This window comes from Notolabrus celidotus, chromosome 5 (assembly GCF_009762535.1).
Source record: "Notolabrus celidotus isolate fNotCel1 chromosome 5, fNotCel1.pri, whole genome shotgun sequence".
NCBI classification, from domain to species: domain Eukaryota; kingdom Metazoa; phylum Chordata; class Actinopteri; order Labriformes; family Labridae; genus Notolabrus; species Notolabrus celidotus.
The window spans coordinates 15,759,128-15,774,968 of NC_048276.1; the positions used below are offsets into that span (position 1 = coordinate 15,759,128).

The 15,841-nt window shown below is 39.9% G+C and overlaps 1 protein-coding gene across 1 annotated transcript in view; it reads left to right on the top strand.

Moving 5' to 3' along the window:
• The window catches only part of LOC117813375 (unconventional myosin-XVIIIa-like), a 100,484-nt gene that overhangs the window by 30,327 nt on the left and 54,316 nt on the right, over positions 1–15,841 (top strand). Inside the window, exons 7-20 of the mRNA XM_034684555.1 lie at positions 21–92; positions 2,628–2,687; positions 3,454–3,541; positions 3,892–3,998; positions 4,086–4,262; positions 4,409–4,619; positions 4,718–4,860; positions 4,982–5,082; positions 5,201–5,264; positions 6,201–6,345; positions 9,318–9,488; positions 10,340–10,430; positions 10,860–11,052; positions 14,005–14,091. Coding sequence (XP_034540446.1) covers positions 21–92; positions 2,628–2,687; positions 3,454–3,541; positions 3,892–3,998; positions 4,086–4,262; positions 4,409–4,619; positions 4,718–4,860; positions 4,982–5,082; positions 5,201–5,264; positions 6,201–6,345; positions 9,318–9,488; positions 10,340–10,430; positions 10,860–11,052; positions 14,005–14,091 — 1,710 coding nt within the window. The remainder of the gene's footprint in view (positions 1–20; positions 93–2,627; positions 2,688–3,453; positions 3,542–3,891; positions 3,999–4,085; positions 4,263–4,408; positions 4,620–4,717; positions 4,861–4,981; positions 5,083–5,200; positions 5,265–6,200; positions 6,346–9,317; positions 9,489–10,339; positions 10,431–10,859; positions 11,053–14,004; positions 14,092–15,841) is intronic.

Here is a 15,841-nt window from a genome sequence, read left to right on the forward strand (position 1 = left end):
TCCTGCCATCCCAACTGTAGGTCCCAAAGCTGACTCCCACTGAGGAAGATCACAAGCGTGTGAGGAGGATCTTCACCGTGGATGGCAGTCATGTAACTTTCTCTCTCTCCTTCTCTGTTTGTTTGGTTTGCACCTGCCGTGCTTTCCCAAAGGCTTCCCCTGTGAGCAGCCTGAGCCAATTGCTTATGTGTCCAAAAATGAAAGAGGCTCACGCTGGGCTATCCTGTCCTGAGCCGTCCCTCTGCCAGTAGGGTTCAAGTTACAGGGGTTGTTGTTGTCCAAAAGGTGTGAAATCTGAAACTCTAAGACTGAAGGGACATTTTCACTGACTTCCAAGTTCTTAAGATTACTGGGCCAGGACCAAATACAGAATATCATGGGGCTATGAGCTGCACTAGTCTTGTCTTATGATAAGGTTCCTTTGTTATCCTAGGAATGAAAAACGACATTCAGTGGATACTTTTTAAATTTAGATTTTAGTTCATGATAAGTTTGGTTACATCTTTGTTTCTGTTTACTCTTTAGACTGACTTTTTACCTCTGAAAATGAATCATAACAGCTTTAGCTCTTTTCCTGCCTCATTCTGGTTGCCTTCCTTTCCTTCTTTCTAAAGTGTTATTTGCTTCGTTGTCAGGTCCAGAAAAGCTCCTGTACATTATGTAATGACATACTGTATTTCCTTGCTGATTTTTTTGGCAGTGCTTGATCGTGTTACAGTGTCTGCTTATTCCTGTTTCGAGGTCTGAGCACTGCAAGGCTCTTCTTTTTATTCCTCCATCTTGCTCTCCTTGATTTCAAGCTGTCTCAAATTGTGTCCAATGTGTCTCTTTTTTTTGCTTCTCTGTGGGTCATTGGATCCTGACTTGCTGCTGTCCTCTTTGCTGTTTGCATGGCCAGCGTGCCAGAGGCCGCAAACCCTCTCAGGTACAGCCTGCTCCACAGGCCGCTCGCCGCGCTCCTCTCGCCTGTAGAGTGCTGCAGTCTAAAGCTAGTTCCCCTCTACTGACCCCTCTTTGTTTGTGTCTGCTCGCTCGTCTTTGTCCCCTTTCTTCTCTCTGAGGTTCATTCTGGGTTCACAGGCCCAGAATATTGTAATGTTACATAAACCAGTTAATACTAAAGAGTAGACAGGGTTTATTGGTCGGATTTTGGAGGTCTCAAAAACACTAAGCATGGTTATAGTAATGCTGTAATCTGTGCAATTGTATTGGTGCTTTAAGATAGATGGTAATACTGTGATCATATGCCAAAGTAAACACATTAACGACGGGGCGTGTCTAGAGGGATAGCTAGAGGTGGAAACCCCCAAAGTCTGATTGGTCTCCCCTGTTGCTACCCCAAAATCCTCAACCATGATTGGCTATTTGCCTTTTTAAAGGCAGGACTTGTTATAACACTAACTATTTGGGCTGTTTTTCAACAGGCTGTGAGTAGCTTTCTTACATTCAAATGTAGAAAATGTACCTTTGTTCTTTAACTTTGGACTTTGTACAAGCATCTTCTTTTGGGTCCTGAAAGTTTGAAGTTTGAAGCTCCTGTGAGGAGTTTGTAGCTGTTTGTGAAAAAGACTGAAACTAAAATGAATGCCTCTATACGACCTACAAAAGCCAACAAGACCATTAAGAAGGAGATTAAATATTTCTGTGTTGTTATTTTATCTGCTTGAATCCACTGTCAGGGGTAGGTGTCAGACAAATGATTAGCAACATGCTGAAAAAAGAACCTTATAAGATATTTTTTCACACAGAAGATTAATTTTGCAATCTTTTTTAGCAATTAAAGAATAAAAAATTTTTTTTTTAGAAAATTAACACGACAAGATTAGCAAAGAAATTAACTTTCACTTTGTCCATAGGGGGCGCCAAAATCGACCCAAACTGAAAACTCATAGGAGCTTTAAGTAAATATGATTGCGAGACAGAAATGGTTAACCAATGCCATTCATTCATGAGTGTGTGGACACACTTTGTGGCAGCATCATATATGTCAGTGCTCTAGTTGGGCCACCACAGTCCAAAAAAAGTCCAGACATGCGCCTCATGAAATACTCTACATTAATGGATTGGTGTATCTTAAAAACCTCTAGGTTACATGAAAATGCTTGAAGGTATACAGTGTATGTCTTGGTAGTATATCATCAAATCCCTGTGTTTTAAGTAGTGCTATGGCCAAGTTCACTAGCTTTAGACTATAACATTGTTTTAAACCTAGCTGCACGGGTCGTTGAACTAAAACTGATAGAACCGTAGAACTGTTGAACTGATCCTGTTAACCGTGACTGTTAATGTAATAGAGTGTGATTCCCCGTAGACCAATAAACACTCTGTACTTACACGCACCTTGTAATCCCAGCTCATTAATGCAGTAATAGTGTTATATTTTTATGGTGACATACTTCAGTGACTCGCTTATTCTGCTGCTGTTGCTCAACTGCATTGTTGATCTGCTGCTGGCCTTGCTGGGGTCTTTTGTTGTGTTTATTTATTGTCATCTGATATAAAACGTCTCCACCATGTTGTATTTTGCATTGTTTCGATCCTGCACTTTGAAGATGCATTGGAGAAATAACCTTCAGTTGTTGAAAAAAAATCTCAAAAGCACTGATTCTGATCCTTCCCTCCTGCAGTCCAAGCCTGTCGAGGACCCTGTGGCCATCCTTCAGGCAGCACACTCAGCTGCAGCTAAGGTCTGACCATAACTACAACTGATTGTAGCTCTGGTTGTACCCCCTCTCTGTGTTTCAGAGTGATGTCATTTGTAGTTTTTCGTGTACGATGAAGTAGTATAGAAGAGTAATGACATGAAAGCCCAGCTTGCATTCTCCCCATAGCACTAAGTGTTGAAGTGTTACTACTTACTTTCCCACATTTTAACCAAGGAGAGAAAAGACAAACACATGCAGACTTGTGCATTTTATTTTGTTAACAGCTTGATAGTGTTTTTGAAATGTCAGTACACTTGTGTTGATATGACTGTATCCCCCTAAACTCCTGTACTTTTGTCTCTGTGATGTAACTAGCTGTAAAAACACACCTGTCTCACCCCCTCACTTGTTAAATGCACTATCAGGGAGTTCAGTGCACTCTGAGAGCTCTGTAATGTAACTTGTATTGAATTGTAAGAACTGTAATTCTTCTGTGGAGGGCTAATGGATATTGACCGTATAAATATGAACAATGCGCCTCCCAAAGGCATAAATACCAGAGGTTAAATGGGAAAACTAACAAGCTTGCATATATGAAAGCAGGTTTCTGCAAAACAGGCCCTCTACCTGTTGAATTCAGTTCCCTTGTATGTCTTGTGTGTATGAAATGCATGCCAATGCATACTTGAAGAGGTGTCATCTGTAGGGTCCTTGTTGAAATACATTAGAAAAACTCTGATTTGATCATGAGTTATCTGTCAGTTCATTTTTGATTTTGTAATATTCAATGCTCTATCATCTCTAACAGGGAAAGACTGAGGAGCAGATAACGGCAGAGAGGGCTTGGTACAACACTGAGAAAGTATGGCTTGTCCACAAGGATGGATTCTCACTGGGTTAGTAAAATCATCAGTGTCAAAGTATTTTAACTTCTCTGTGTTAGATTTTTTAAAGCTAATCTGCAACCTAGCATCATGTAAACTTAGAAAATCCTTTGAATGATTTTAATGTTACAAGAGTTCACCTGACTAGACCTTTCCATTTGACCCGAGGCTGTCTGTAATTAGACTGAGTGGTTGTTTTTTAACACTGAATGCTCATTTAGTTTTAATGCAGCTCAGGCATAATTAAAAGGGATACTCCTGCTGCACATTAACAGACATGTAAGATAAGATGAAGCTTTTCTCTCAGGTTGAGATCATATGCCATGATGTATTAACTCCACACTCTGTGCTGATGCATGCAGCGACCCTTCTGAAGACGCAGGCAGGCAGTCTGCCAGAGGGGAAGGTGAAAATCCGCCTGGAGAGTGATGGATCTTTATTAGACGTGGATGAAGATGATGTAGAGAAGGTATTTAATCATCAAATCAACTCTGAGGTGCATCAATTACAGATGATGCCGAGTGAGTGCATGACCGTTTCTGACTTTGAACTGTAGGCAAACCCTCCGATGTTTGACCGCGTGGAGGACCTGGCCTCTCTGCAGTATTTGAATGAGTCTAGTGTGATGCACTCCCTGCGGCAGCGCTACGGCGGTAACCTGGTGCACACCCACAGCGGGCCAAACATGGTGGTTATTAACCCCATTAGTGCCCCCTCCATGTACTCTGAGAAGGTAGGCTGCTGCCTGTGCATATAATGACACCTCTTCTATATGACAGCAGAATATGAGGATCACAATGAAGATAATTGATGTGCATAACCTCCTCTCTGTGATATTTTCCCGCTCTTTCCTCCCCTGCCTCCTTTTTGTCTTTCTAGGTGATGCAAATGTTCAAAGGCTGCAGAAGAGAGGACGCTGCCCCTCATATTTACAGCATGGCTCAGTCTGCCTACAGAAGCCTCCTGACCACGCAGCAGGATCAGTCTGTGGTCCTGCTGGGAAAAAGTGGAAGTGGCAAGACCACCAACTGTCAACACATCATCCAGTACCTGATCACAATCGCTGGCAGTACGAACAAATCCTTCTCATGTGAGTTGGGTATTAAAAATAATTTAAACTGCACAGTGTAGCTAATGTATTATTGAGACCCTCCTTAAGTTACCATTTTTTATCTTTTCTGTCTGTAGCTGAGAAATGGCAGGCAGTCTACTCAGTTTTAGAGGCCTTCGGGAATGCCTCTACTTGTATGAACGGGAATGCTAGTCGCTTCTCCCATATTGTGTCCTTGGATTTCGACCAGTCAGGCCTGGTGACATCTGCCTCTATCCAGGTACAAATGAACACTTCCTTTTAAAAAAGCCTGGATCTGGATCAATCTGATGTGTCTCACTTGTAAACATTTGCTTACTCTCTGTAATTTCCTACCATGCTAATGTTGTGTTCTGATGCAGACAATGCTTCTGGAGAAGACGAGAGTGACAAGAAGACCAGACGGAGAGACCACTTTTAATGTCTTCTACTACCTGATGGCTGGAGTGGACAGCTCTCTGAGGTCAGAATTAAATGCAAAATACACAACACTTCTACTACAGTATTAAGCTGAAATATGGCAATGAAATATGATATTACCAGATAGTAGGTGTGATTTGACGCTTTCATTTCTCCATCAGAACTGAGCTGCACCTTAACCACTTTGCTGAAAACCATGCGTTTGGAGTCATGCCTCAGACTAAGGTAAATACTAATTTCTAAAGAGAGGCCTGGAAGAGTAACAGCTTCATGTTGAGGCACATTTTTTAATCATAAGAAAGGAGAAAGAAGATAAACTATGTTTCCATAATAAGTAGATGTTCATTGTCATACCTCTATGTCTATGTTTCCCGTCCAAGAGCACCATCTTGACCCTGTATTTTTATTATTGCTTATAAAAACCTAAGCTCAGTGGCATTTTCGAATATTTAGACTGGACCATTACCCTAACTTAAGGAATTATTATCCACCTTTTTAATCATATTTTCATGCCATCCTAATCTACCAAAAGTACTTGAGTTTTGAAGTTAGTTTGCATTAAATGTAAGCAACTCCAAACCTTCTTTTTTTGTTGGCACTGTTTTTTAGCAGTGCACCGAGGCTGACACTCATTCACTTCTATTTCATTTGTTCCATTTTGTTCCTGCTTATTGGGTCATGATGGCAGCAGGCTAAACAGGTTGCCCCAAATGTCCCTCTCCTGAGGGACTCTGAGGCGTTCTCATTTGTTGTGTTCCTAAACCCACAAGCAAAGAGAAAGACTAAAGGTTTTTATCAAGTAGTCAATTAAGTATTTGAAGGGTTACAAAAAGGAACATAACACCAAGATGGGGTCTATGTTGTCATCAGTTAAAGATGATTAAATAAATGTTGGCTTTTGTCAATGTTTGAAAATGGCAATTTCCCTTTAGGAGCATCAGCAGTCTAGTGCTGACTAGGGTTACTTTTAACACACTAATAGCTCTAGTGGTTCAGCTTAGCCACAGAGAATTGGTTGGAAAAAGTGTTGTTAAGTTCAGCTTGTATTTTGAAAAGTTGGTCAATCTCCTAATATTACTCCAATGTATCTTATAGAGGGAGTTTTTTAACAGTTTATAGCACTAAAATGAATTTTATTTGAGTTTATGTGTTATCTTCCAGCCTGAGGATAAGCAGCGGGCCTCCCAGCAGTTTTCTAAGCTGCAGGCAGCCATGAGGGTTCTGGGGATCAGCGGTGATGAGCAGAGGGCCTTCTGGCTCGTCCTCGGGGCCATCTACCATCTGGGGGCTGCAGGAGCTACTAAGGGTAAGCTTGCTCATCGAATAATTTCTAATGCTTTCGCTTCATTGCTTACTAACTTCAAATTAATTATGAAGTAGAACATATCAGTGGTAAAGGCGCAATGGCATCATCCTTCTTTACCTACTCTCTGCAGTGTCTGATGAAAAAGTTAAAACAGTCAGAGACGACCTTTAAATAGCTCCATATAAGATGTCAACCCTGTATTATCTCACTGTAGGTAACATCTTGAGTCTGATGCAAGACAGCTGCAATACAGACACTTGAACAGTGCATTTGCACTTTAAAGATGTTGCACAGTGCGTAGATTGTTAGGTTGCTCTACACTGCATTGATTAAAAGCTCAAACAAAAACTGAAAGCAGGCAAAAATGGTTGACAATGTCAAACAGTGTCTGATAATATCCTTGAGAATATTTAGGGATGAAAGGTATAAACATTTCTGCTTCAGAAGTGTTAAAAGTACAACAAATATAAGATTGGATTAACTTAGTCTTTATGATTTTCTGGTAGATCTGACCCTCTTTCATGTTAATATTGTAAGTCTTGTAAAAGGATTACATTATCATCATCAGCTGAAATAACTGGCACACAACCAGATCCTAACAGTCAGGAGACATTGTTACAGCTGGAGGACAAAAAAGAAATCCAGCTGTCTGTTTTTGCCATTTACTTTTGACAAACATCTTATCTTGTCACAAGAATTCATCAGAGCTCTAATGGAAACAGCAGCCCTCTTTAACCGCATGATATTTCCCTGTCTTCTTTGAAGCTATTTGTCTGATGAAATCCAAAGTAAAATAGTCTGATTGTTGTTTTTGTTCTAAAGTAAAAGATCTGACTCTGAGATTTGACTTTCATTTTAAAATGAGATATCTGCCATTAAAAAAAAATGACTCAGGCTGTCAAATACAATTTTCATAACTGGGGATGTTACTATTATTCATATTTTTTATGAAGTGTGAAAGGCTTTTTGCTTCTAAACAGGTAGAGGAGGCTTTGAATGTTTTGATAATGTGGTTTTGAATAAAGACTCACCAAAAAACAGAAATATAAAAGGTTTTGAATTCTCTCTTTATAATTTTTCTTTTGTTTAACATCAGACTCACCATTTTTACATTTTTGAGCGTTAAACTGAGATACTGCATTTTGTAATCAGTGAACATTTCTGACTGTCTAAGTTTTCAGAAGCATCTCACTTATTGCAGGCTATATACGGTATAGAAACAGTGACATATTGGGCTTGCTTAACTCTTAATTCTAAGTCTGCATTGCAACTGACTGACAGTCACTGGTGCTGAAGTGTTTGCAAAATGATCTTTCTTTGATCCCCTCCAATAGGTTGTCAATCTGTCTGAGATTAATTAACACCATTTAGTTTTAGAGCTTCATAGGCTTCAGGAATGAATGCTTTCCCCTCTAGAATCTGCTTTTTGGAATGCACAAACTAAAGAACTAGGAGATTCATTCTCTATTAATACACTGTTGTTCTTAATATGAATTGATGCATGATGGGATAAAGTTAAGCCTAAAGATAATAATTCAAAATATATATATATATTTGTAGAGCACTTTTCAAAACCAGGTTACAAAGTGCTTTACATGGTCAGCAAAATAAAACAGGCAGATCATAAAAACACACAAGTCAAGATAAAGAAATAAAACTTATTTTAAAAGAAAAAAAATCCCCTAAAAGAACTCTAAAGGAATAAAATTATTTTGAAATATATTTCTTAAGACGGTTAGAATAAAATAAAGTCAAATAAAATTCAGATAAAATCCGGGAAGGCTCTGCGATAAAAGTATGTTTTAAGATAGTAGGCGATAGGCATAAAGTTAAACTATATCATTCTCTGAGGGAAATGTGTCTTGGACCACAGTACCACCGAAGGCTACAATCACAGTTCATACATCCAGTAATGTTACTTAGATCTTAACTTGTCCCCCCTCTGTCTTAGAGAACAGTGGATTTACTCACAGAAGTGTTTAAATCATCCTCTATTTATTCAGGCTTTAGCTTAGAGGCCTTCATTCATGATTTGATTATAACACATAATATAAAACTATAAAACACCATATGCTCATTGGCACTGCAGCTTCATGATTAAACACAAGAGGGCAGCACTGATCTCTAATCCAACATTACAAATTAAACCTCTGAATGAAGTTGCTATTCCCTCTACTGTACTGTCAACACATACATCTGTTGAGTGTACATTGACAAATGACTGAGCATTTTTTAACAGAAAATATTAACCTCAAATATCTATTTTATTCTGCAGAGTCATTCACTCCTAAGTGTTTGATTTCATTCTGTTCAGTTAAATTAAAATGTTTTGAATTTTTAGATTTTAAATGTTAACAAAACATGAAAGGACTGTGGCAGCAAATCTCCACCAAAGCAGATATTTAAATGTCTTAACTTGTCTGTACAGCCATCCTACTTATCATCAGGAAAAGATTGCACAGATGAAACAGATAGAGCCCACCACTCTCTGTGTGAAATCCCCCAGTCCCTCTTTTAAGTCTGAGAAGATAGCACTCCATGGTGGATTAAAACTCAAGTTTGCACTCATATCTGCATGCTTCCATCACTCATACACCAGATTAAAAGAAACTTGAGTTTTCCAACTGATGTCTTTGTGAAAATAAATGAATTGTGTCTGCTAATGATAAGTGTTGCTGTCATTCTTGAGGCGATAAAAGTGGCTATTACCACTTCCGTTTGGAACAATAGTTGTAAAAGCTTGTGGATGCATCTTTTTTGTCGCCACTGTAGTTAAATGTGTCAGCAAGCCAGCATCACTTTGAGCATGCTTTTAGTGCTTGTTCCCACCAGCTGTGTCAGTGTCAGCTTGACCATAGACATAATCCTACCCTGTCACAGAGGAAGGATTGTCACAAAGCTACTAGTCTAGCCATGTGCCCGGAGGTGGCTGGCAGAAGGGGCTAATGGAGGTTTTCATGCACGTGTCTCAGCTGGCAGGAAACAATTTGCACGTCATGAGTGGGCCCAGAAGGCTGCCTACCTGCTGGGCTGCACCCTGGAGGAGCTCTCCTCCTCCATCTTCAAGCACCAGGCCAAGGGCACCCTGCCCAGAGCCGGCTCCACGCGCCAGGCTTCTGACGAAAACGGCACAGCAGATGCAGGTACTCTACAGACCACATTTACAAACACACACTCTCTTTCTGCTTCATTCTTCACCACCCCCCTCTCCTTTCCTCTCTTTCTCTTTTTCACTCCACACACACACTCACACGCACGCACACACACATAGGCCTCGGCTCATCACCTGAGGGAAATTGCATGCTGCAGAGAAAGTAAAGCTTATCTTAGTAATGAATACCACAGCTTTACAATGGCTATTGACAGATAAGTACACACACTATGTTGGGACAAGCCATTTTGGATCCTCTCCTCATTCATTGTCCTTGAAATCATAATTGCCTCACATTGATTTTCCTACATATGCACATACTCTGACTTCCATCAGGACTGCAGCACACTTTGAAGGGCGTGAGGTTGCAGTTAAAAGTCAGCAACAGCAGGGATGGACAGGATTCACCTCTGTTTCACCTTTTCTGTATTTCCCCTCCTTACACATGCACATACAGTCATATGCACACATGGAAATATCCCTCAGGCACCGTAAACTTGTTGTTTTTGCGATAGAGGGATGAATTAGGAGAGCTTAACAGGTGGCCATTGCCGCTGGGCACAGACATGAGTTGGTGCTGTTTGATTTGACCGATTCTAAAAACACCTGGGTCCGTAATGACAACGCTTTACTCAGACAATGTCAGGCATAGACTGCATACTTAGGGCGTAATTTGCATAAACATGATCCTATTGTGTTTAATCTAGTATTTACTTTAGTTTTGTCTAACTGTTACAACCCAAAACTTTTATTCTTTTATTTTTTGCTGCTTTGTATGTGGTTTCTGTTAACTATCTTTTTCATTTTTAAAAAAAAATCTGTGTTCTGCTGCTTTTGTACCAGGAGCAAAGGTTACAGCTATGGAAGGTTTGGAGGCCATGGCAACTGGGCTTTACTCCGAACTCTTCACTATCCTCATTTCTTTAATTAATCGGTAAGTATTTCTGGTCTAACGTGTATTTAAAACATGTCAATTTTCTGGCTGCACCATTTTTCTTATACCTTGTGCATCATTTCATAAAATATCTGAATCCAGCTTGACAGATTCCACATCTTTCTAAATCTTGGCATTTTTAATTTACATATACATCAACATATCTTTAGGAGGTTATCAATGCCTCTGCAGTGAGTCTTGATTTTAGGTTACGGAGAACAGGAGGCTTTTGTAACATTAGGGTTTAGGTTAAGTTTCTAGAATAAATTTAGGCTTATGTGTCTGTAGGGGTTAAGGTTAGAGGTATATAAGAGAGAGCTAAGTTTGAAGTAAGGGTCATATGTACTATGTGTGATCGATAAAATGTTGCCTCAAGTATCAGTTTGCTAACGTTTGTGTGTATGTGTGCATTCGCTTTTTGCGCTCCAGGGCCTTGAAATCCAGCCAGCACTCCCTGTGCTCTCTGCTCATCGTGGACACACCAGGCTTTCAAAACCCGCGGCTGGCTAAGCGAGAGTGCGGCGCGACCTTTGAGGACCTGTGCCATAACTACACCCAAGAACGTCTGCACAGCCTCTTCTACCAGCGTACCTTCGTGCAGGAGCTGGAGAGATACAAAGAGGTACAGACGCATGGATGGGCATGCACTCTCATTGTCTCTTTCTCCCTTTTACCTTCACCTCCCTCTCCTTTTTTGTCTGCTGCTTTCCACTCTGATACATCAACTCCAATAGTGTATGTTTTCACACATCAGATACTCTATCCCACCCACCTGTCATGAGCTGTGACAGGCCAAGTATACGTGTTAGAGCCTCTCATTAGAGATGCCAGTCTTCACCTCTTCTGTGGAGATCAAAGTAAAGTCACTCACAACTGCCTTTGGGAGATTTGCCCAGTTGCACAGCAAAGGAACTAATTTACATCTGTCTGCCTTCGATTTTTATACTAATAGTCTTGGAGCACAATAACTGGGCACTGTAGACATCCCTAATAAATTGTGATATTTAATCAAAATGAATTCATTATTAATGTTTTCTTCTAATCAAAGAATTATCCTTATTATTTAAAATTCAGCTGATTGCACCCCAACAGTTAAGCAGACATCCTGGTATTATCACTTTTAGTGCTGTGAAAAGGATCCTGGGATTTCCCACCCACATTCCCACCCACATCCCCTGCGAGAGAGAAAAGGAACTGAAGTGAAATGAAGTATTGCTTAAAATGAGTGTAGTGTAATTCTCTCTTGTCGGCCTTGAAATATAGGAAGCTGTGAAACTGTCATTGAAAACTGGGTCAAACTAATTTAAAACAACACACAGTTTCTACAGTGGCTGTGACAGGTGGGTTAAACTTGAATACACACAACTGCTTTATGCTTTGCACTGTAGTTTTGAATGTAATACTGTTGAGTGCTGGATCTATGTGGATAGTTTTTGTATCTTGGAGAACAAAAATCATTTAGGCTACTTCACACACAGTCAACTCCAACACTGGCATCTGTCATGGCCACACTATTAGCTCTGCCAACAGTTCCCCACATTTTTACTGCTGTTTTTGCTCTGTCACTTTGAGCTTTTTGCTCTGGTGAAGGTAATTTAGAATAGCTATTTGTTCTTTCTCCTAGATGTGTTATTATCCACAACATTAATGTAATTTTGAGAGTTTCCATTTACCTATAGGAAGAAACCGTGTTTGTAAATGTCAAGTGTTGTCGTTAATGTAATAGATTTGTTGTGGCCTTTAGTTTTTTCTTCATCTAATATGTCATTTTTTCATTTCAGTATCCACACAAAATTTGAATTAATATGGCTGCCTGCAACTTCACCAGATGTTCCACGATAAAGGGCATCAGGATTTTAAATTATTTGGATGACTGACACATTGGCTCTTATTAGGACTCCGCTCCTTTAGTCTCATGTGAATATTGCAAGAATATGGGACAAGGCTGCAAATAGTATTACTGGATAAAGATTAAACTAACAAAATCAGAAAATAGGAAAATACCTGTTGTCTGAGGTCTTCAAATGTCAGACCACCAGTTTTAACCTAAAGACGTTCATTTAACTGTCATATGCTAAAACGATAAAAAAAACCCACAGATTTATATAACAGATTTATTTAACTGTAGTAGTAGGAGTGTCAGGATTTTTCAGCAAAAGTGACTGAAACCATCATGTACATGACTGGTTATTAGATAAATAGCTGCAGCTCTACCTGTGACTTTCTGATGTGGATGTGCAGGCTCTGTAAGTGCATGACACCATTGTTGGTTCCCCCATTAGTTGGTGGACTTCTATTTTGAGGCCTCAAATTTGGAGGTTTGGCTGTAACCATCATACTCTTTGGAAGCCAAAATTGACCATATTTAAATTTGATGGTAGAAAATGATTAATAACAAACAAACAAACAAACCAACTAACTTACTTGACCAACCGACCAACTCACCAACAAACCTACCAACCAGCTTACTCACGACCTACCAACCAACTAACTCTCCCACCGACTGACCAACCGACAGACCGACCAACCAACCAACCAACCAACCAACAAACTAATCCACTAGCCGACTAACCCAGAGTCAAACACCCACATAGAACTGAAGATTAGGGTTTCAACCAACTAACTCACCAACAAACGTACCAACCAGCTTACTCATGACCTACCAACCAACCAACTCTTCCACTGACCGACCGACTGACCGACCGACCGACCGACCAACCGACCAACCAACTCACCAACAAACCTAGCAACCAGCTTACTCACGACCTACAAACCAACTATCTCTCCCACCGACTGACCGACCGACCGACCGACCAACTGACCGACCGACCAACCAATCAACCAATCAACCAACCAACCAACCAACCAACCAACCAACAAACCAACAAACCAACAAACTAATCCACTAGCCGACTAACCCACAGTCAAACACTCACATAGAACTTAAAATCAGGGCATTTGCATTTGTGTTACTTGTCAGATCAATAGGCTACTTCGATGGTCCAGTGACGTATGGTATATTGACATAAATGACCAGCTCATGATAATAAGAATTAACGTAAACCAGGGTCTCATGGAAGCTTTGTGGCACCAAGTTTTTGCATTATATGAGGTTTTGAGTATGAATTACCCAATACCTTTCTTGGCCCTTTTAGTCTTGCCCCTGACAGCCATCCCACATTTCAAAGAAACTTATAAAAACTAAAGCTAAAAACTAAAAGAACACAAAAAGTCCAAACTATATAAAATAAAATAATTTAAAACTTAAAACCTTGGTAAATAATGTAACTGACTTCCCCCTGTTTCATTACTCATCATCTACATTACCATTTTATGAATGTCAGCACACTCATGATTCAACATAATTGTCCAGTCTTGATAAAGATATTAATCCAGTTCATTGACCTTCCTGGCACTTAGTTACCTCTTCAGTGGTTTCAAAAATGTCAGTCTCTTTCCTCTCCAGCCTTCCAAAAAGAATAGTATTAACAGGTCCATAAAAAAATGTTGTTTCACTTTTATGTAGTATCATCTCAAGTTTTTAAGGGCTATCAATCTGTCTGTCTTCTCTCAGGAGAACATCGAACTTGCTTTGGATGACACAGAGCCCAGCTCTTCACTTTCTGTAGCGGTGGTAGACCAAGCCTCAAGCCAAGCTCTGGTAAGTTCACTGTTTTCATGTGTCTGATGTCTTTGTCTCTCCAGTTTCTTGATATATCCATGCAAAAATATGATGTTTCTGTAATCTCTTGCCCCTGATCTTTAGGGACCGCTTTTCTTCTCTTCCAACAATGAATAACATATTTTGGCTTCAGAAGTTCTCTTTATTTGACTTTTGAAATATTGAAAGGTGTTGCTTGGCACAGGCTGGAAAGAGAGGGTTGGAGCTGGAAAAGAAAGGTTAGAAAATCGACTCCAAGAAGGAAAATCGATGTTTGGCCTTTGCAGCTTTAGATCTGCACCATGGAAACAGAAATGGCAGAGTTTACAGAGTCATAGATCTCTTTTGCTAGAACTCCAATAGGTTTGGTGTTTTGAGTGCTTTACTTTTTAAAGGGTCCAACGCTCTAATGGGAATGTCATCAGATGCAGTGAACTGTAGTACATCACAACACAGACCAGAGGGGGAACAAAACATGAGTATTTCAAAGTCATTTCTTAAGTCAACTTTAAAGGATGAAAAGACATTTTGATGAAAGATTTATTTTCACTCATGTGTTTATTTTTCTTCTGTTGCAGCTTTTATGTTCAGTTCATTGCAAGTTACATGGCTGTCACATGTCTCCTCCTCTGTGTCGTATTTGAAGTCAGTGTCGTGTGCATGGCTGATAAGGATGTCTCGGGTGACACTTCCTGATAGCTGCTGAAACAGTTTTTGGTTTTGTGAGTTTGGTTCCCTTAGCTCCCAGGGTGTTAGCCATGCTAACTGAGCTGGCACCCTCTATGTGCAGATAGTTCTCCTCTGGGGCTCATTGTCCAACGGAAAAACATTAATTCCAAATGTCCTTGAGTGTCATTGAAACTTTCAACTTGTTAAGGACACTAATTCAGATTCCAAAAACAAAGTTAGCTTTTGAATTCTTTTAAACAAACATGAGTCAGGCTGCACCACCTAATTAAGTCAAATTTCCCTGATTGAAGAAAATAACCTTCCTAAAACACTTTTTCCCAATGCCATCTACGCTGGAATGGGTTTTATTTTCTCCTCTGTGTTCACACTGTTCGTATTACTAATTGTATTACTTTTTAATCCCTTTTCCCTTGCAACTTCTCTTTGTTTCCTTTTTCAATTATACAGAGAAGCTAAACTGATGATGCCATTATGCCAGCTACTGCTGGGGGCTGCAGAAACCCATAATGCCTTTGAAACTTTAATTTCTGATCCTGGTCTCACCATCAGGCTCTTGACAACCTGCTTGCACTTGGAGACAAAGTGCACAGTAATTCTACTGACATTTAGGAGAAAGGAATGTTGAAGGAGGCAATAATTTCAGAGGCCAGCACTCAGCATTCGTAGGATCATTTCCTGGATCTTTCGTTAGAAGCAGTAGCTGTTTCTTTCTGTACCCAGGAGGTAGAGGAACAATAAAGGCTGAAATATCCTCCTATTCATCAATGTGCTCTCATTAAATAGCTCAAGCAAGCTAAATGTCCTTGTGGCAAGGTGTTCTGCTACTAATGAATGAGGCACTGCTCATAAAACATAATCTTTTACAGTAAACACGGTGAAATAGGTGAATTAGAAAGGAAGCTGAAGCCACAGTGATGATGGAAAAGATCAGTAAATTTTTGTTATTTCCTCTCAAATATTATCAAACCTTAAGGGGAAACAGGATTTAATGAACACACTGAGAATACATCAAGTGCATTTGACCTTTGCATGTGTGTTTTTAAGTGTGTAAACATGTTTT